Source organism: Hoplias malabaricus, chromosome 4 (genome assembly GCF_029633855.1).
Source record: "Hoplias malabaricus isolate fHopMal1 chromosome 4, fHopMal1.hap1, whole genome shotgun sequence".
NCBI lineage: Eukaryota > Metazoa > Chordata > Actinopteri > Characiformes > Erythrinidae > Hoplias > Hoplias malabaricus.
This window is the reverse complement of record NC_089803.1, coordinates 28,396,025-28,418,541: the sequence shown is the minus strand read 5'-3', so window position 1 is coordinate 28,418,541 and position 22,517 is coordinate 28,396,025. Positions and strand designations below refer to the sequence as shown.

The following is a 22,517-nucleotide window of genomic DNA, read 5'->3' as shown; positions in this document are numbered from 1 at the left end:
TGTATTTTGCAGGTGGTGTGTAGATGCTTGGGTGAAGGGATGTGCATGTAAAGAGGCCAGTGGAGAATTGCTTCCCCACGCATTTCTGAACCTTAACCCAATGCAGTACAAACAACTAAAGTGCTCTTAGATGCTCATCTGTAGTGGTGCAGAGTGACAGACAAATGTTTAAGGCAGTCCATTAGCAAATGGTCCCTTCAGTCCAGCAGTAAACAGTAATTACTTTACAATGCTCTAGTTACAGATAAAGTGTAATGCTTCTTTAAGTGTAACCTACATTTAGGTTTGTTCACTGAGGACATTGATCTAAAAACAGTTTGTAGCTTCTAAATGACTACTAAGAAAAGCTTATCTACGCACCATACGCACCCTCATATAAAAAATAAAGCCACTCTGTTTTCTCCCGCAATTCTGTGTAATCTAATCAGAGTCTTTGTATTGAATGTTTTAATGTGATTACTTTCTCATATATTCTGCTTTTTCTGTATGTCCTGCATAATGTGATGTTTTGGGAGGTACCACTTGACTGAAGAATGGCACGTTGATTCAGTATTTCCCAGTTATATTTGGCAAGACAATGAAAACCGTTTGACTTGACTTGACTAAGTGACCAAAAGTATAGGTCCTGTACAGTGAAGCCCATTTTGCACAATTTAATTTATTCTATTGAGTATAAAAACAAAATATCATACAGTGTAGCCTAGGGGTAATTAAATGAACATTGGGTACTAATACATGAAACAAATTTAAGTTTGTTCAATCTAAAAGACATTAGCTTATTTTCACTTAGAAAATAAACAAAACCTAACATGTTTTCTTCACTGAAACATACTAAAAATGTTTGCGTTCATGAGTGTTACACAACTGGATATGAACCATATGAAGTGGCTCTAAATCTAAATGTGTGGATGTGGAACTAAGATTGAACACATATTCTAATACCTCAGTGATGAATAGACATAAATCGGAGTGATCTTAAAGCCCCTGGGAACCCATTTCGAAATTTTTGGGGTTTTAAACTTGGGTGTTATGTGAAATGTTCAGCAAAGTTTAAATAAAAAAACACAAAACAGAAATATGATAAATCAAATATGACCAAAATACAATCCTCAGAGTTCACTGAGAACGGTGTGGGCGTGGCCCAATACTAATGCCCATGCATGACTCACAGCTCACTGGAGAACAGAATGCTGTTTACATTACCATGGCAACACACAGCCTCGAGACAGAGCAGTTGAGTTTTTTTTCTGGGGTTTACTCTGAACTGTAGTTGTCATTTTACACAATACACACAATAAAATGGCACAGGCGGGTAGAATTAGCATTATACTGCCAATTTTGCCTTTTATGTGTCTGGGGCTTTAGTCCCCGCTGCTACTTTGCTGTGTACGCCAGCCTAGTGTGGCTGCTATCTCCGTTGTACTGCTGACTGAGTGGGTCTGCCTTCAGGCTCGTTCTGTATAGTTCTGTGTTCTACTTTGTGTTTGCTCTGTTTATGTCTTTCACTCCCTCACCATAGCTTGGTGAATAACTAGATAGCTAGCTTGTTTACTTATGGATCAGGCTCACCAGAGAGGTGGCGTGTCCATGGTAGCCTTGTGATTGGTCACGGTAATACTGACATAAGCATTACCCACTTTTAGGGCTACATTGAGAGAAGAGCAGTACTGGTCATTTTTGAGGAGAGATTTATCATATTTCTGTTTTATGCTTTTTATTTAAACATTGCTGAACATTTCACATAACACCCAAGTTTAGAATTATTGAAAAAGCAAACCATTTTAAAAAGGATTCCCATGGGCGTTAAGTGGCTGTCCAACTATGCCTGATATTCAACACAATTTCTTCCATGTGAGATGCTAGTGAGATATTAGTGACATCCACGCCTTCATAATATGTAATTTCATTATGGGCTGTGCTCTTCCACAGAGACAAATCAATAGGATTCAAAGGATGACTAATGTCTTATTGCAAATTTGATGCCTGACTTTAGCTTGGCATCAGCGTGGTCTGTTTGCCCTCTTCTACCTGTGTCAGCTTGTTGAACACTTTGAAAAGGAGGCATAACGGTTAATAAAAGATTTTCACACACATACTGTCCATGCAGAACTTCTCTCAGGGTCTTGAAAGATCTTGTTTCCAAAACATACATCAGATAGCACACTCTTTTGATGTTTTTTTTTTCTTATGGCACCTTATTATAACCTCTTTTGACCCAGAAAATATCTCTGCAGGGAAGTTTCTTTACATATTCAAAGTTCAGTCCTAGAAGTTGATTGAAATTTATGCTTTGTGCAATCCAAGTAATCTCAAGTAATACAAGTAAGCTGTGGCATTTTGGGCCAGTAACACCAGCAGTTTCTTTGTTAGATATAAACATTCCTTTATGTCTATTTCCTTTTCTAATTTCTAATTCTAAAACACAATGATGTATTTTACAGATTTGAAGCAAGTGTGGAGCTTGATTTTCTCTTTTTTTCTATAGAGTGAAAGGTGTAGATGTTTAAGGTTTAGGATTTAGATTTATTAACTGTCAGTATTTTTTGGATCCACATTTAGAAACTCCTGGGTTTTCTACATTAGCTATCTGACATTGCAATTTCTTATGAATGTGAATTATATCACCTGTATATTACAATGTAAATCACTTCAAAAATAACTTGCATTTAATGGCATCAGTTGAATGAAATGTGCTTTGTGACTCTTATATATACTGTATTAAAAGTAATTAAAAAATGCATCATACTTTAACTAATTGCCAAAGACTCATACACAGTATGCCTTACATTGGCCTAATGGAAGTGCATGGCACAGCATTCTCTGCAGCAACAATGACTACAATTTTTATATAGTCAAATGTTTTGAAGGTTTATTAATTCTTTAACTTTTAAGTTGTCAGGAGCTTATCCATCACTGCCTGTAAAGAATGTCAAGCAGTAATTACAGAGTGAATGCCTAGACAACAATAAAATGTAACCACTTACAGTTATCACTGCAATGTTAACAGGCCTTAAATTAAGTTCAGTTATTCCACAAGAAGTGGAATTTAATGCAGTGTTGTTGTTCATATCAGAACATTCAGACCAGCACAAGATAGTGTTTATGTCCCTTCAAATAAGAATGTGTTTTGCTCTGCTCTCTGATCCCATTGTCATAGATGCTGACAGATTTTCTGCTTGTTAGTTTGGCTTCTCAGTATGTTAAATCTGCAGTAAATACAATTTGGAGGTCTGAAGACCTCTCCTGTGGAAATGTAAATGACATGGGTAAGAACATTTGACATTTATCAAGCTGCTCTTTTAGTGAGTTGCTTTCACACACCTCAAAATTTTCATGTACACAACACACTGAGCTGTATATTTCTTTTGAATAAAATGTTGAATGCCTGTGTTTAAAGATATATGACGTGGTCTAAATTCTGATCCTACAGTTTTGAATCATAGCACCACATACCATACATACATACATACACATACAAACATATATATATATTGGGTTCCCTTTGGATGCTTAAATTTTAGTGCAGTTATAATTTAGATGCTTCACATTCTCATATATGAGTATGAGAAAATTATTCATTCTTAAAGGGTATTTTTGTTTGTTTCTCCTCCAAAATCCAGGCTGTTGAGGTTTGAGAATATATCCTTTCTAAATTTCACAATCTTTTTATACAGAAATATGGACTGGGATTTTGGGGAATTTAGTGTAGGATCCAGCAAGAAACTATTTCTGACTGGTTGGAATTCAGCACTTTACTCTCTGGGAGAAGAGCCCAGGGTTTGAGGGAGAAGAGCCAGTCCAAATCAGCAAAGCAACAAAACAGCCCAAAGCAATGAAATACTTCATGTCTCTGTTAGCATCTTACCAAACCTCTTGACCTTTCAATACACACCCTCACACACAAACAGCAGAGAGTGCAGTTTTGATGTCAGTGTGGAAATGCAAAACAAGAACAGTGAAGTGGGGAAAAAAGAAATATGTGGGAAATAGCTGTAGAAATGTGTATAATTGACACTGGCTAAATTGCTGAGATATTATGGTCAGTTTAGTCAAATGTGTCACTCCACTGAATGTCTTTAGTCCTCTTAAGTCCATTAACAAATAACCTCGCATTTTCCTCTTCCCTTTTTATACATAACCATGCCAAGTATGCTTGTGGCTTTCACAGTTTGTAAAGGAAAACCACAAAAATGCCAGAAGTGTATAATTTTGGGAGTGTAAGAGACAGCCTGCCTGTATACATCATGCACATGTTTTGAAGATTTATTATTTCTTTAACTTTTAAGTTGTCAGGAGCTTTGCCAGTTAATAAATGATTATTTAAAATAATGTCTGATGTTGATTTAACAAATTCATGCAATCAAGGAGAATCTAAACAAAATATTGTTCTTCAAACTCTCTTATACCTATTGTGGTTATATATAACTTTATACAAGCACCATGCTTAAGGAGAAGGCATTAGCTTAGATATATATAATTATCTTAGGTGCCTAAGACTTCTGTATGGTACTGTATTATTAAATCTTTCAGCAGTACGTAGAAATTGCATGTTCAGTGAATGTAATGCTTGTGATACAATAATGCAAGATAAAAGACAAGTAAATGTCAAATCAGAATGATATCAGAAAAAAATCTATTACAAAGAACACACACATTCATTTCCTTCACTGTGGATGTCAAGGTGTCAAGGTGTGTAGCATAACCCAAGAAAAGGGCTCAAGAATTCCTGGCCCCTACAGTGAATTTAATAGGTGGCTGTTATCCTGTGGGAAGTATTTGGCTGGTATAGTCTCATTTTGGGAGTGTAAGAGACAACCTAACTGTATACAGCATGCATAAAATTTACAGGAACCTATAAATGATATAAAATTAATGCTCAGTGGGAGGGAATGGGCTACATGTTCAACAAAACTCTTTTTCTGGATTAGAAAAGCCTGGAACAGGTACTTGATCCCAGGTTATGAAACACAATGGAACATTTCAGTCAAATAATAGCCACAAACAACTATATGAGTTTGAAATATTTCTTTATATTAGTTTATTGTGCTAATTAAAAAGGCCTGCAGGTAAGATTCAGTGCTTGCTTTCCTGCTGTTTGCTACAAAAACAGTAGATATTATAGCCTAAAACAAAACCACCTGTTCAATTTTAATGATGGCCAGGGCATTTTAATGTGTTATATTAGTCCTTATGGTTTTGGTTACAGCTTCTGGCTAAAGGATCTTGGTCTTAAAGCATAATCTTCTATATGATCCAAATTTTAAGATGTAAACATGACGAAGATATGAAATAATTCAGGGTCCAGTGTGAATCTGAAAGTTAATAAATAAAAAATGACAGAGAGATGGATCTATAAACAAGACCCTATGGCTGGATATGAGTTATATGTAATGTTGATCATGGTAGAACATGAAATACATTTTAGTGAAATAATAGCCATTAAACATTTCAAAAATCTGGTTTCTGTCAGCACAATTGTGAATAACTCTGTATCTGTACATTTCTCTGGAATGGAGCATTTAATCAAACTGCTCAAAATTACATAATTGTTGTATTTAATTGTGCAATTCTGAAAAAAAAAGCACTCCTTTAAATAATCTTCAAGTCATGTCACCTTCAAAAAGCTACACAACATATTACAGGAGCTCCTCTGATTATCACAAGAATGTTCCTGGCTTGTTCATTTCGTTACGTACTGACAACAAGCAAGGCTGATCCAAAAATATGCTAAATACCCTCCCTCACATAAATCACCTTCCTTTCAGCTGAACATCCAGACTTCAGAAAAACAAGAGCCATCATCAGGCTGTGATGAATCACTCGCAATGCTCCTCATCTTCGTTTCACCAGATGAGAAGTTTAAACAGTTCATAGCTACCATTACCAGAACAACAACAACACTCTCAAGGCTGTTTCCATGGAGAAGGATCACCAGAACCACAGACTCTCTAATGGAGTCAGAAGAGTTTCCCCTTTCTCTGTTTTCTCATTCCATGTCTGCTCAGCTGAGTTTCCACCTCTCTAAGGACATTAAACTCTGAGTTACATAATGCAGGCCACTCCATGTCTTGGCCTAAAATGTTCTGCTGTAGTTGGAATTGCACCATCTCACCCTGATTTATAAATACAAAACGGAGAACAGCAAAAACATGCCTATGAGAAACTCTTGCGTAAGAATTGCCAGGGATCACTCTCATGATCCATTTATCATCAGAATATGTTTCAGCCTATGGAGGAATATCATATTCTCACAATGTTCTCATGGTGGTTCTTGTTTTGGGGATTTCCTAGTGACCAAGCCACAGACTGACAGTAGCATGAACCCTCACTTAGGGGCATGTGGGAAAACCACGGCGAGAAGCCAAAGTAGAACCCATCCTCAACAATAAAAAAAAAAAAAAAGTCAACAATGAATAGTGAAATTACTTCACAAATAGTACAGAGATAGGTGACAAATGAAGGGAGACACCTGAAATACATACGAAACAAAACCAATGTAAGTGCTTCCAGACAGGTAAAATGTGTGATACATTAAATCTAATACCCTCCTATCATGCTCTGTGTAAACAAATATAGGGAAAGCCCTCCTAACCATAAATTTGGATCAACATAACAAGTAAAAAAGATCCAAGTCACTTTTGCTGTAAAGATGGTTAATTAATGGACAACTAATGGCAGCAACTTCAGCAATACGTAGAAATTGCATGTTCAAATAATGTAATGATTGTGTATTACAAAAATGCATACAAGACACCAGAAAAGTAAATGTCAAATGAGAATGATATCAGAAAAAACTGTTACAACCAATGGTCTGTGCATAGATACACACACACATTCATTTCCTTCACTGTAGATTTAAGAGTACAGTTGCGTCAAGGTGTCAAGGTGTGTAGTTTAACCCAAGAGAAGGGGCCAAGAATTCCTGGCCCCTACAGTGAATTGAATAGGTGGCTATTGTCCCGTGGGAAGTATTTTGCTGGTATAGTTTGTGTTCAGTTGTCTTCTAGGGAGGAGAGTCATGGCAAATCTATAATTCTTAATGTTTACCTTTATGTAACAAAACATTTGTATCTGATGAGAGTGGTCTCTACCAGGATGACAATACCTACATTCACAAGGCATGGGAGTTCACTGAAATATCTGATAAGTATGGGAAATAAATCATGTTCTTCACAGTTGCCAATTCTCAGCACAACTAGTTTAGTTTGGACTGGTGGCTTTAGACACTCCCTTAAATTGTCAAAACACTAAAAAAGGCAGTATCTTTTGGAAGAATAGTGTTCCATCCTTCCAGTACAGCACAAGAGAAAATTTCATGTTTTCTACTAACAGTTAGGGCTTAAACTATTTTCAGATGCCAATTCGTACATTATTAATTCTGTTTGTCCATATTTCTACAAAGGACTTTATAGTTCACTGCTTTTCTGGTCTGAAGTGAAAAGCCTTACAGGTAGTGTTCAAAATGAACTGTTTTCTACAGCCAAAGATTACACCAGATTATCAGTGAGAAAAGCTTTTTGGATTTTAGTCCAAGGCTTACCTTTTATGTAAAAAACCTTCAGTGGCTTTTGGTCTTATTTGGTCAGTGCATGCTGTTTCACACATTCATAGTGACTTTGTGCTTGCAGACTTGTATGTAGTAATCCACTTTCTCTATCAGACTACAGGACCCTGTACAACTGTCCTGGGCCGGAATGGAATGTGATGTGTAGGGGATGCTGTGAGTATGATGTTATCCGATGTAAATGCCCTCTACAAGGGACACCAGTGGGCTATGCTGTTCCCTGCTGCCGGAATGCCGAAAATGAATGTGATCCCTGCATCATCCATCCAGGTGATCCATCCAGGTCTTCCAGCCTCAGATACACACTCTGTGCTAATCTTTTCATCTATAATACACATTTGGACTTAACCCAACACATACAAGCTTCAATTTTAATGAGTCCAGATTTTTTTGTTGTTGTTGTTTTGCTTTTTTTATTATATAAATAATATAATTACAGAACATCCATCCATTATCTGTAACCGCTTATCCAATTTAGGTTCGCGGGGGGTCCAGAGCCTACCTGGAATCATCAGGCGCAAGGCAGGAATACACCCTGGAGGGGACGCCAGTCCTTCACAGGGCAACACAGACACACACACATTCACTCACACCTACGGACACTTTCGAGTCGCCAATCCACCTGCAACGTGTGTTTTTGGACTGTGGGAGGAAACCGGAGCACCCGGGGGAAACCCACGCGGACACGGGGAGAACACACCAACTCCTCACAGACAATCACCCGGAGCGGGAATCGAACCCACAACCTCCAGACCCCTGGATCTGTGTGACTGCAACACTACCTGCTGCGCCACCGTGCCGCCCATTACAGAACATAATTTAAATTAATGTTTTATAATAATGAGCCCTTCCAGGTTTTTCCTCTTTCATTTGATGTCAAGAAATAATGAAAAAAAAGCTAATTTGCAAGCACGTAAGAATGTTCTTAAAATTTTGAAATCAAATAGTTTATCTTCTCTTCTACTGGAAAACACAAATGAAGAATCCAGGTTTAGAATGGTCTATTTTTACAGAATTCCTAAAGTTCTTTTTTGAGTGAGCAATGAATGAAAAATATTTGTGCTTCACTGTGAATGTAGGTTGACTTTTCAATGTCTCCACACGTTTCCGCATGTGTTTGGTGTCGTAATTAAGCCTCACTTGTATCTATCATGTCCCTGAGGACTTAAAGGGAAGGAAAACATTTAGGTTATTAGGTGAAGGAAACTTGACTGAGAAATCTCACTTTACTCATTGACACAGTCTATTTGAACATACTCAATTACTTTCTCGTGCTGTTTTTGGACTTTAACCCATAGAAAGTTTACAACATACATTTAGGAGAAAAATAATGTGTTCTAGATTTATTGTATGTGTGTGAGAGAGCCTGTCTCTTTGTCTGGCTGTGGGTGCATGCATACCAGATGTTCATAGTTCAATTCTAACCTGGGTAGCTGGTTTACAGCTACAGAATTCTGAAAAATATTATTTTATAAACAACCTCATACATTTAAAATCTGTGCATTGTAGTCATAGAATATGTGATACACCTCCACACTTGTCTTTTACACATGCAGGTCCTTTGTTGTGTTCCCATATTTCGCTTTTTGGGTGTCCACTGTCCATATGTAAAATCCATTTTCAGTGTCCAGAATTTTTCATGGTCCTCTGAATATGTCCACTTCAGGAAGTCAGTATGTACTTATGTTTTTTGCTTAGTTAGCTAGAAGCTAATGCATTTAACTGCTTACATCATCACTGGGGACTAGATGGAAGACGGAAGGGAAACTTTTGAAAATATTATCTTTCCATTAAATTGTCTCTACCATTGTAAAGCCATATCAAAACCTCTCACACCAAAATATGTTTCTAATCTTTCCTAAAAGGGTGCAGCATATTTGAAAATTGCAAGCGCTGTAACAATGGAACATGGGGTCCCAGAGACGACTTCTTCATTAAGGGCCAGTACTGTTCAGAGTGTCGCCCTGGGTGGTCTGGTGGAGACTGTATGAGTAAGTTATTTTCACCTACATGAGCCCCCTATAATTGTTCTTATACTCTGCAGACAATGATAGAATTTATAAACAGTTTGTAATATTGTAGCATTTGGAACAACTATGTCATGCCCCAAAAAGTTGCCCACTCAACTGTAAAATGCATAAAAAACATAAACAGACACTAAAAATTCTATAATTTTATTTTTATAATTATAAACATAATTATAAACATTAACTTCATAGGTGTGCTGTCCCGTGTCTGTGTGAGTCTTTTTCAGGTGCTCCTGTTATGTTCAGCGATCCAAAAAACGTATGTTGGTGGGTTGATTGGCAGTGCAAAATTGTCCACAGGTCTGTGTGTAAGTGACATCCAGGGTGTGTTCCTAACTAGCGAATAATGATTCTGGGTAGGCTCTGGACTCTCAGTGACTCTGAACATGATGCATGAATGAGAGAAATATTAACTCTGTAGGACAAATCCTATACTTCTCTTTGTTTGTTTGTTTTGTTTATTCTTCTGAGGAGATATTAGAGTGGTGTTTTATATTTGATGTTGTGTGTGAACTGAGGGTGAATAGATAGGTATTTGAAAAAAATCATTTAGTTAAAACAGATGAGGCTGTTGAGGACCATGACGTTGTGCTGATAAATGTATATATGAATGCCTCACTTTTAGCTTGTGGTGGTATGATCAGAAAAAGGCAAGGACACCTGGTTTTGGAGAGTTACCCAACAAATGCTCGGTGTGAGTGGACCCTGCAAGTGGACCAGCCTTTCACCATAGAACTCAAGTAGGTGTTGGTGTGTTGTATATCTTTATGCATAGCATATTACAAAGAATCCCTGTGTTTTGAAATATGATAATAGTGTGGATTTGTGTCACTTCAAGAACATTAAAACAATATCTGACACAATACAGTCTTAATGTGCATGCAGTAAAGAATAAGGGTCCTTACACATATCACTTCATTCTGCTCACTGATGATGGATAAATGGAAATTATGACTCCTGGCAGGCTCAGGCAAAGCCTTGCTGGCAGAGAGCATCATGCATTTACTACAGCTGGCAGTGTAGTAATATCCTCATGTTTGACCCATTTGGGATGCTTTCCCAGCTGTACCTCTTTAACCAAATGGGCAGCTTTGCATGTAATACATGGCAATATTCCAAGATGTGCTTCAGAGTATAAGCATGATACTGTCTGCTGCCTCAGCCAAGTCAGGTTAGTCCTACTGGATCCCAGTTTTTGTACTCATCACTTTTAAAATGCTTCACTAAGGCATGCTCAGAGAGGGAGCACAGCTCCACAGCTCATTTAATGTCTAGAGTGTGATAAATCCTTCCATATATATATATATATATATATATTTCTATTAATGATTGACTTTATAGAAGCATAGATGAACTCTATGCTTATTTATTTCACCATAGCACTGATCCAGTATTTAAAATTCCTGTCTTGATATTTTTAAAGTTCGATTTGTTTTCCTACATTATGAAAGTACATGGGGAAATACATTTAATTTCCTTTTATATACAAACTGAAAAGTGAATAATGTGTGAACTTTCACCTCAGGCACACAGGACAAAATTGTGTCGTGGTAATTCTACATTTTAGTAGTAACTGTGTTAGTATTCTTATGAGATTTAGAAAGGCCCTTTTCATTCAGTTGTCCCTCATAGAGACAAAAACTAGAAAAATGAGAGGATGCTGTTGATATTTTCAAGTCTCAGCAAAAACCGCAACTGGTTTTATGGCTTTGAATGGCATTTATAAGTTATTCTCATCCAATTTTGTGGTTCTCTATGTGTGGTGAATGCTTGATTTAAAGCATGTAATCACTAGCTGTATTAAGCTGTTCACACTGAAAAGCCCGTTTAGTGTGCAACAGCTGTCAGAAAAGTGGGTTGAAATGGGCACGGCACCCTTAGCTGACTTTAATAATGAACATCATCCTTTTCCGCATCTGCACAATATTCACACAGTACCCATTTGGTTAACTTCTAATTTAACCTATTAATTTAAGCCAGTGGTGTTCACAGAGGAGTGCATACATTAGTATGTCTACAACTGCTCACAAAACATTAATGAGACTTCCCAAGAATTCTTTGATTTATGAACGTAATATGCAAACCTATAATCTAACGTGACTCCTTCCAATTGTTTTTAATACACACAACAAAATGAGCCAAGTATTTCATGACATGTCCAAACTTGGATGAAATCACAATAATAGTGGCTAATGAGTTGCTATAAAGATCTTGATTTGCTGGAGGATCCTTTGTCCCATTAGCGCTGTATGGCAACAGTTGTTCTTATTTGCTATGGGCACTGTGACAGCCGTGATGTCAACTTTAAATCATGGACAAATAACTTGTTTCCCACTTTATATGTCTTCCAGACAAAGTACAGGAAGAAAAACACATCTCCCAGAAATGCTGGTTGGATTTTTAGAAGGGAGCTAGGGTTTATGAAACAGTTACTTAATTTCCTAAAAAACTGAAAATAAAATGCACAATTCTCACCTTTAATAAAACAAGCCATTCATGGAAAAACAAGGAATGGTCTATCTTTGCTGTTAACAGATTCCACAATGGGATAGTAGTACATTACTAGTGCTGGTGCTTCAATAAAAAAAAATAAGAAAAATGGAAGAGTATAGAACGAGAAGTATGAATGTGCCAGGATTGCACGGTAATAAGCTAATATTGGCCAGTGACACACAGAAACTAGTTTTACATTCTGACTCAACTTAAATGTCCAATGAAAGTACCAGTTTGAAATTTAAAGGGCTGCTAAAGAGCAGGTACTTTTTTTTAAAGAGGAGGCTTTTTAAAGGAGTGGAACAATGATGAGAGTCTGAATGGCATGAAACAGGATGTCCTGCCTTTTCTGTTAAAGACAGTCTTGGACTGTTATATAAACTTATGAATTTCTCTCTGTCTGTCCTTCTTTCTTTGAGACAGGTTCATGATGTTAAGTGTGGAATTTGACCACAGCTGTCAGTATGACTTTGTGGAGGTCAGAGATGGAGACAGTATAAACTCTCAGGTGATTGGCAGATTTTGTGGAAATGAACGCCCTCCTCCGATTCAAAGCACCGGCAATTCCCTGCATATACTGTTTGTCTCTGATGGCTACAAAAACTTTGATGGTTTATTTGCCATATTTCAAGAAAACTCAGGTAAGAAAGAGTGGAGTGCAGAAGGAGTTACTGTATACAAAGCATCTACTATGCTTCACACATCTGCACAATAGCTTTAAATACATGCATTTATATTTTATTGTTACACATATGGATGTTATAATCTGCCAGTGAAGTTGTATTTAATCACTTTATTTTTCCCATATTAAATCTATCTAAATCTGATAGTTTCTTAAGGCTATATTAATTTAATGGTTTCCATTTATGTCACTGATTTAATTAACATTATCCATAATTTTGTATATTTTCAGGTGTATATATTTTTATTAGTTCTGCAATGATTGAAAATAAATCAGTGGTCATTCATATTTACAGTGCCAGTGTTTTAACAATGGAAACCACAATTTTTTAAAAAAGGTTAAATGTTCCAGTTAAAATAAGTGCATTGCTATAACAGAGGTAACAGCAAAACATTTTTGGAAGTCATTTGTGCATTTTAAAACAATGTGAAATAGTTTTTGGATCAATTGATCATTCAAAATTTCTTCCATTTATTCGACTACTTCAGAGCCCAAAGCCTGAGGTGTTTATTACACTTTAGCCAGTACTTCACATTGGACATGTTCATCCTAAACTCAAGCAGCTTCTCTGTAGTTTCCCATTTCATTTCAAGATTTTCTAAGGAGATAATGCAAGTTGTGTTTGCACAATTGATTGTCCTCATAGGGTGAAACTTGCAGTAACCAAAAGCAGCAATTACAGGAAAACTTTTGTCAGATTCACCATAAAATGTTCATTACAAAGGAAAAGGGTCATTTTGTAAAATTTTAAAGTAGCTGCCAATAGGCCTGGGTGATAAAACGATTATAAAAATAAAGACAAATTATTCATAGACCAATAGTTTCACTTATATTTGTTAAAAATAAACTGCTAGGAAAGCACACAATGAAAACGCAACATTTTCAACACACCCAAATTCTGCTCCTGCCCTGGAGTGGAGTGAGCCAGAGTACTACAGACGCCCTGCAATGAAAGAAAAATAAAACTGAAAGTGTGTTTCTGAGACTTTATTGCACTTTACTTATGTTTTTTTTTTTTTTGCCTGTTTAAACAAAAACATATTTAAATAAATATTTCTAGCATTACTTGTACAATATTAGCCATCAAAAACATAAACATAAAATGTTCCTCATTTTTTTTTACTGGTGGGTTGTACCAGAAGGGTAATGGCTAACATGTAGCATGTTACACCAGATTTAGCCATCGTCCAATAAAAAACATGTATCTCCATTTTGTCGGTTTTTAGTTTACTACATTCTTTGAACACTGCAGCTGTCCTTCACATCATGTGATAATTTCATGATGAATGGACCAATTGAAATACTCCAAAATTACTTGGAATATAAATACTGTGTAGGAGTCTTAGGCACCTAAGGTAATCAAATATATTTAAACTTATGCCTTCTCAGTAAGTGTGGTGATTGTATAATGTTATATATAATCACAGTAGATACAAAAAATTAAATATATTAGACAAATAAAAAATATAAGATATTTTTTTTCTATAAAGTAGTAGGTGTCAGTGAGTTTGAAGAACAGTGTTTTGTTCAGATTCTCCTTGATTGCATCAATTTGTAAAATCAACAGCACACATTATTTAAAATAATTATTTATTAACTGGTAAAGCTAGGTATTGGAAAATAACCTCAAATAATACCGAGTGCCATAAAGAGAGATTTGGAAAAAGTTAAACCCACACATTCACACACAGAGTATCACACTCACTGGAATAATGTTATCTGGCTTTATTCTAATGTTGGATGTTATTTGTTGTTTGTTTGTTTTTAGCAAACTGCTAAAGTACTGCTCAGATAAATAGCTTTATAAATCTCAAACTCTGCTGCCTAAACTTTTGCACAGTACTGTATGTAAATACAGATGTCAGTATGTATATATATATATATATATATATATATATACTTGTCAGCTTACAATTTTTCATCAGAATATGCACTGTCCAAGAGTGGGAATACAGTGCTGCACACTTATTTTTTGATGAATAATGTGTGGATAACTGGTGTGAACTGCTTAGAACTTTTGCCTATGAGCTAGTTTAGCTAGTTTGGGAAATACCTAACACTGCATCAGAAACAGAGTAGTTTTACATCCTAATGACTAATATTAAATTGTTTATTCTGGGTTTTGTCACAAGTAAATAAACCATTATTAAATCAAATTGTCAAATCACATTAAACATAATCGCCCAAAATATAAAAATTTGCTTATTGACCATCTCTTTAATTGTGATAATATTTTGTTAATACCGTGTTTGTGTTTATATGTGTGTTTGTGTAGCATGTACTTCCTCCCCCTGTCAGCATGATGGCACCTGTATACTGGACTCCTCGCACTCTTATCACTGTGCATGCTTAGCTGGGTACACAGGCAAGAGATGTGAATATGGTGAGTGCAATGCCATTGTTAAAATTCTAGTGAGCAGTACATTTTGTATTGTATCCAAAAGTTTTTAAACATAGATTGACATATCCGATCTGCACAAGGCTGTCCCACTTGACCTGAGCATTTGTTCATGTGATTCCAGTGGAAAACCACAGCAATTCCGCTGGTTTACCTCACAATGTGTCTCTCTCTCTCAATGTTTGTATCCTGCCATGGATTTCCAAGCCTGTTAAAATACCACTGACTCTTGTGAATGCAAGCTAGCAAAGGAATAATGTTTCACTCTCTTTCTTATATTGGTCTCATTTTCATGGCTAAATTTGACTCTATAAAGCTAATAGAGAAACAGGCCCTTTCCTTAATATGTGCCCACTTTTTCCAGGCCCATAAAATGTGCTGAAGGAACTTTGTACTATATTCTGAGCACATATATCTTCCATTTCCATGAGGAATACTATAGGCAGTCTGGCTGTGTCTAGCTCAGTTTAAAAGCTTCCCAACCCTTTGGAAAACATGTGGACTTTAACTGTATAAGTGCACTCACTATAGCAGAACATTATTTACTCATGTTTGTATTTGTCTGCAGCCAAGAAAACATGACAATCAGTGCCAATCTGAGACTGACTGCTCCACTGAATTTGAAATACACACTTAAGAATTACTTGCAGTAAAATCAATAAAAGCTAATGAGAAGCTAAAGACCTTTTAGTAATCATAACATGACCTGTGTTCTTTGTTGCCATAGCTCAGTGTGCTTTGAAACCAGCATAAGCAGCTTAAGCTTAGTCAAGTCAGGGTTGAAGCTGGGATTGGGTTTGGAGGAGACGGAGTGTTGGTTTTTGGTCAGGATAGCTTTCATTTTATCACCTCACCATAAAGCCAGCTCATCTGGGCCTTTAAACAGGGTGGGTTATTCTTTGCCTGACGTGTTGGGGTCATGCTCTTTCCAAGAGGCATATCCAATTCAAATTCTCCCCAATTTGAGGTTTGGAAAGAGGGAAACAAAGGATCATGGAGAGAACTAAGGGAGGGCTCCTTTGAGCTCTGAGCATTAGTTTTAAATATTACTGCTGGAAAATGTGTCAGGTTCATCTGTTTGAGTTGCACAATAGCACAGAAATATAACAGTCTAGATCAGGCGGCTACAGTAATTTATTTTCCTTGACCATATGTGTTCTTGTTTTGAAACCATCAAAGACATAAACATAAACTCTGCAATTTTGTCTCCAAGATTGTGTCTGTTGGGCATTATTGCAGGGATTACTCAACTACATTCTATCCTTTAAACCGAATCCCAACAACAACTACATAATACTTACAGAGTAAAGACCGCTGTATCCCTGCAGAATACAGCAGTTCCTCTAAAGGTCTTTCAGTATTTTTTCATTTCTTTCCAAGTGAAAGGCTTGGAAATGCATGCAATCGTTGTCAAGGGAGGATGTGTTGTGTTTCAATCACTACACTTTTGCAAATAAACTTCAGATGACATAAGGTCCTGTGATGAGTGTTGGCATGGAAACAAGGGAGACGGAGAGATCTGAGCGGGATCAGAATAGTTTTTACAGTCATTTATATCAAAAACATATTAAAAAGCTTGATTTAATATTTATTTGTTTGGGCATTAATGTCATTTTTGTGGTATTGATTTTGTCCTTAATGTCCTTAATTGCTGTGTGGTCTCTGCCGTTTGCACACTAGTGAATTAGGGGAATCTATTAAAATCCTGTATAGCTGCGGGATCAGTCCAGGGCTTTGGCACATGCTGTGCCACATGTTCAGTAGGTATGAACCTGCTAAAACATCACTGTTCATTTAAAAAACATATTTCCTTCACCCTTTTGTGAATTTGCTCTTTAGCCAACTAACTAATGTTTCCACCTCATCCAAGCGTTAAGTCTTTTTGCGATATTTGGGTGTTTTTGTGAATTTTCGGCCTTATCTATTCAGGTTTTTTAGACATATTTTCATGATTCACAAAAACTGAGTGGATGGAAACCCACTAACTCATGCAATCTACGCAACACACATAAAAATAGCTATGTAAGTGGAAATTATTACTGCTAGAAGAATGGCAGTTATGAATGTTGTTTCATGTGTGTGTTGGGGGGATCTCAGCAAAGAGCATTCTGATTAGGCTCAGTAGGTGACAGGAAACATAGCGTGTGGCCTGCTCCCAGCACATGCATGTCAGAATGTGGGGGCCAGCAAACTGAGCCAAGCTGCTTTCTAATCACATTGAGCAAAATGTATTTCATGAGGCAGGAATAATAATAAAAAATATTTAAAAACATTATCTGCCAAATTTAACTAGTTAAAAATACAGTAAATTGGTACAGTACTACAGTCCATAAGGGCCCACCATTAATTACTTTAATTATGATTCAAATTTGCCATTAGGAAAAGAACAATTTTAAAAAGATATTCCTGATGAGATTAGATGGAGTCTTATATAATTCACTTTCATAAGGATGTGGAAACAACCAGTGGAGATATAGAAAATGAGACTCCTAAGAACAGTGCAAAATCTATTAGACCGCCAAACATTTTGCCATCAGATAGACATTCCTTAAAGCTTTTATTTCCATATTTCAGCTTTGACTTGATAATGTGTAAAGAAAAGTTAGTTAGTCTCTGGTTGTTGCAGAGCAGTGTGTATATAAACAAATATTGTGGAATAATAAATTAAATTAAACACTATAAGATAAATATAAAGTTATTTTATTGAAAACATGATATTCCATTAGACTGACAGAAATTAGGACACCAAGAAAAGCGTCGTTATAGAGCTGCCAGGTTTTGAATGTGATGTTTCTGTTTCTGTTCTAATCCAGTGTTGGAGTGTAAGAGGCCTGCAGTGCCAGAGCACGGCTCAATTGAGAGTCTGGATATTAGAGTGGGAGGACAGGTCTTGTTCCGTTGTGATCCAGGATTCACCTTAAAGGGCTTCGTCATGTCCACCTGTCTACTGGAAGGCTCATGGAGCATGCCGACTCCTAAGTGTGGTGAGCAACGTGAAGTGGTAAAAGCAGAGTCTGCACAAGATATGTTTGTAATTAAAAGCAGTAATTACCGACTCAGACTGTGGTGGAAACTAAGAGTAATATCTACGTTAAGACAAAATAGTGTTTGTCACTATGAATATTTCAATAGCTTTATTTGACCACAGCAAGATAACAAACTTAATAACAGCAAGGATGCATTTGACATGGTCTGTAATTCTATCCTGAAAACTTTCCAACAAAGAATTTCCTTTGGGATGGCACGTACTTCTTTGATAATTACACCATGCCTTCTTGTCCTTCTAGTGCCAGAAAAGAACTGTGGCATACCACCTAAGCCAACATATGGAGACCATTTCCTGGTCTATGGTCCCAATGATGTGCTCATTGCTCTGCAGTACTTATGCTATAGGCCATATACACTGATTGGAATTCCTCAAAGAACCTGCCTAGCCAACAACACATGGAGTGGAACTGCGCCCATTTGTGTCAAAGGTATTTTCACCAGTGTATCATCATACATCCTAACTATTCTAAACTTTTACTCATTTTACATGGTTTTATTTCTTAATTCAGTGGATTACAAAATGTGACCATACATTTAATTGTAATTTAATTGCAATTTAATTGCTGTTCATTAATCATTGGTTTATGTTTTATGATAAGTATGACTAGTAGTTCTACGTTCTAAACTATTAAAAAATACATCTTGTTCCAGAGGAGGACATCATACCCAGGCCAGATAAAGACAAAGACATAAAAAAAGATGACAAACAAACCGATTCAACTGATAAGACTGAAAAAGACAAAGAGAAGACTCCAGGCAAAACTACAAGTGTAGAGATACCAAAAAGTGAGAAGGACAAGGCTGGGCAAGATGTGGAAATTGGTAAAGACAAGGGACAAGAGCTGGGGAAAGACTTAGGGAAAGATCCAGGCAAAGATTCTGGTAAAGATAAACCCATGGTTGGAAGCAAGGACAAAGTAAGCCGCAAAGATTCTGATGACAGCATAAACACACTTAATAAGAAGGACTCTGACAATGGGAAACCTGGTCAGAAATACCATGGCAAAGATGGAGATGTGAAAAGTGAAGAAAACATAGTGAAAGTTACAACCAAAGATCTGGACATGAACACTGTGGACAATGTGTTAATCGATGACACTAAGAGACCACACATTGATGGGACCATTAAAGAGACTATGCCTGATATACACAAAGCCACTGAAAAGGATAAACAACAATTGACAACTGATGTACCGCAGTTTACGATAGTCAGTCTGAAAAAAGATGAAAAGGATAATGTGCTTTATACTATAGACAACCTAAGCCTGGACAATGACACTGAGTCTGTAGACAGCAATGACATAGAGGGAGGCCTAGATTTTCTTCTGCCAAAAGAAACCGCAAAGGTTCAGCCGACAGACGCTGCAGATAACACAACTGAGAAACCCATTATGCCAACTTGGAGTCCAGAGACCAAGACATCAGTGGTCACAGTCAAGCCTGAGGAGACACAGCAAGGGGTGGACATGAATGAGGAGAAGTCAACTAGGCCTGCCACAGAGAAACCAGAAACTAGAGAGGAGGTCAGGGCAGATTCAAAACCGAAACCAGAGAGCCGACAGACGGAGCAAGACCCAGGAACAGAGAACCTCAGCATCATCGGTAATCACCCAGTTAAATAATAGCTAGATTGATCCAAAAATACATTCACACAAATTGCTCCTCATGCAAGGTTCATCGCATTCATCACACAGTTAAAAACAGTATGAACGTATAGACAGCAATATTTCATACAGTGTGAGAAACTGAAACCAAAATCTTTCTGTGGCCGGCGACACCAAATGTGTTATAAAAATTATTGACAACGAATTTCATTATTGATTGGTGGGTCTGTCTAAAGCTTACTTGACAGATACAAACAAACACTATGGTGAATGGATGACTAAAGAAGCCCGGTCCTATTATGAATCCATGGCACCTCAGCAACATCTGACGGCCTCTTCTCTACAACAGGCAATAGCTTCCAAAAAAGAGTGCCAGCATAATGTTATGCTCTTTACAGAGCATAACATTATGCTCTGTAAAGAAAATTCCTGTAGCAATTAGAAGGGGTGGACGAAGCATGGAGATAATTTAGTACCACAACTTGCAACTCAACAGGATGCATTTTGTAAATATAATACTTGCAAACAAACAAAATGAAGTTTATAAAAACAAAGCTTGACCAACACACAGTGTGCTTTGCAAATTAAAACAACAACAACTGTTACACAAAAATAAAGTATGGTTTTCATGTGTCCTGATTCATAAATGTTTTAGCTAAATCCTGATTTGCTCGTGACTTAAGTGTGAGATTCACAACCAAATACAAACTGATTGGTTTAATAGTTGGTGATATTATACCAAAGATATTTTGGCTATACTTTAAGATATACACACTTGATTTGTTTATAAGCCAGCTCTTTTAAAAAGATGTGAAAATCAGGAGAACATATCAAACAATGGTTATAGTTGCCCTTAGTGGTTGTGCCACAATCGAGGTTGAGTTGTATCTTGTTTTAAAAACAGTCTAATTATACGGATTAAACAGTCTTATGCAATGCAGCTAGTGCTTTTACTGTTCTGGTGTTTGATGTGAAGAAGACATCAAGAAAATAGTTTGTTTGCAAATAATATTATATGTACAGAATAACTTATTTGTGAAATTGCATGTCCATCTGTGTCAGCAACCACAGTCCTTGGCATAGTACAGTTCTGTATACATTTTTCATCCGTCCATCCATCCATTATCTGTAACTCCATCCATTATCTGTAACCGCTTATCCAATTTTAGGGTCGCGGGGGGTCCAGAGCCTACCTGGAATCATTGGGCGCAAGGCGGGAATACACCCTGGAGGGGGCACCAGTCCTTCACAGGGCAACACAGACACACTCTCACATTCACTCACACACTCACACCTACTGACACTTTTGAGTCGCCAATCCACCTACCAACGTGTGTTTTTGGACTGTGGGAGGAAACCGGAGCACCCGGAGGAAATACATTTTTCAAATATTTCTAAATATATTCAGTTTTCAAACTATGCCAAACAAAATGTGTTGGCTAATATCAAACCTCGTTTTGTTTTCATTTATTTACAAATCAACTTTTAAATATAACATACAATATTTTTGTTTAAAACAGAACATTGTTTTTCTTCCTCTTTCTTCCGTTTCTCAGAGGCAGAAGGAAGAAAGTGTCCACCACCTCCACGGCTCTATCACGGCTCTTATGAGTATGTGCCTGGCCTGGAATCGGAAACAGTGGAGTTTTCCTGCAACCACTCGTATGCCCTGAGTGGCAGCAGCCGCAGGACATGCCTATCTAATGGCAGCTGGAGTGGTACACAGCCATTATGTGTGAGGGGTATGAGCTTCCTCAGTATCCTCTTGCCAGTTAGAAACCTAGACCACTTAGATCTTGAGGAGATAAGAGAAAAGTTAAATGGATCCACTGTCTGTCTGGTAGCTATGCAAATTTAGAGTGATCTTTGTATATGTGTGTGCCCAGTCAAGTGGATTTAGATAGGATTATATAGTAACACAAATGTTTTTGTGTTTGTATGTACAGCATGTCGGGAGCCCAAGGTCTCAGTACTTGTGAGACAGAAGGTTCTGCCCCCTCAAGTTCCATTCAGGTATGTGTCAGTGGAGAGTTTAAAATGTAGTTACCTTATTTCAAACTTAATTTTGTATTAATTAAAGAGCTACATTAAAGTTATGGTTCTAAGCATTTTTTAAATCACGAAATCAACTTTGTTGTATATTAAAATCATCTCTATACACTGTCCAGTAAAGAAAACAAAATAGTGGAAGCAAATGAAATATCACAGTATAGTACTAGTCCCAAAATCTCCATGCAGATAAATGATCAGGCCTATAAGCCGTTCACGTGTGTAAATCTATCTTCATCCAATGTTTGCAAGTCCAAAAATGTATATATGTTCCTTTATTTAGGAAAACTCCAGTGCATAAATTATATTCCTCCTCTGGCTTGACGAAGCTCTTCAGCCCTGTGAGTCCTACTAAAGCCACCCCAACTCTAGATTCACTCCCTCCGGGTTTCCACCCCCTATATACCCACATTGAATATGAGTGTACGTCACCATACTACCACCACAGTGGAAGCACCCGCAGAACCTGCCTCAAGACCGGCAAGTGGAGTGGCCGCCATGTCTCCTGCTCACCAGGTGAGGGAGCCAGATACAAAACAAACTAGTATTATTCATTCACTCATTCATTGTCTGTAACCGTTTATCCAGTTCCGGGTCGCGGTGGTAATTAATTAGACATGCATTAACACTATAGAGTATGTATTTAAAAATG

General features: G+C 37.1%; 1 protein-coding gene across 2 annotated transcripts in view; it reads left to right on the top strand.

Moving 5' to 3' along the window:
• pamr1b (peptidase domain containing associated with muscle regeneration 1b) overlaps window positions 1–22,517 on the top strand; it is a 31,737-nt gene that overhangs the window by 5,973 nt on the left and 3,247 nt on the right. Inside the window, exons 2-12 of one of the 2 annotated variants that reach the window (XM_066668590.1) lie at window positions 7,661–7,834; window positions 9,430–9,555; window positions 10,217–10,331; window positions 12,508–12,725; window positions 15,042–15,149; window positions 17,978–18,148; window positions 18,452–18,640; window positions 18,864–19,814; window positions 21,373–21,558; window positions 21,763–21,829; window positions 22,149–22,381. In XM_066668590.1, the coding sequence (XP_066524687.1) occupies window positions 7,661–7,834; window positions 9,430–9,555; window positions 10,217–10,331; window positions 12,508–12,725; window positions 15,042–15,149; window positions 17,978–18,148; window positions 18,452–18,640; window positions 18,864–19,814; window positions 21,373–21,558; window positions 21,763–21,829; window positions 22,149–22,381 (2,538 nt within the window). Of the gene's footprint in view, window positions 1–7,660; window positions 7,835–9,429; window positions 9,556–10,216; window positions 10,332–12,503; window positions 12,726–15,041; window positions 15,150–17,977; window positions 18,149–18,451; window positions 18,641–18,863; window positions 19,815–21,372; window positions 21,559–21,762; window positions 21,830–22,148; window positions 22,382–22,517 lie in introns of those variants that run through there. The other variant, XM_066668591.1, reaches the window with a different exon arrangement.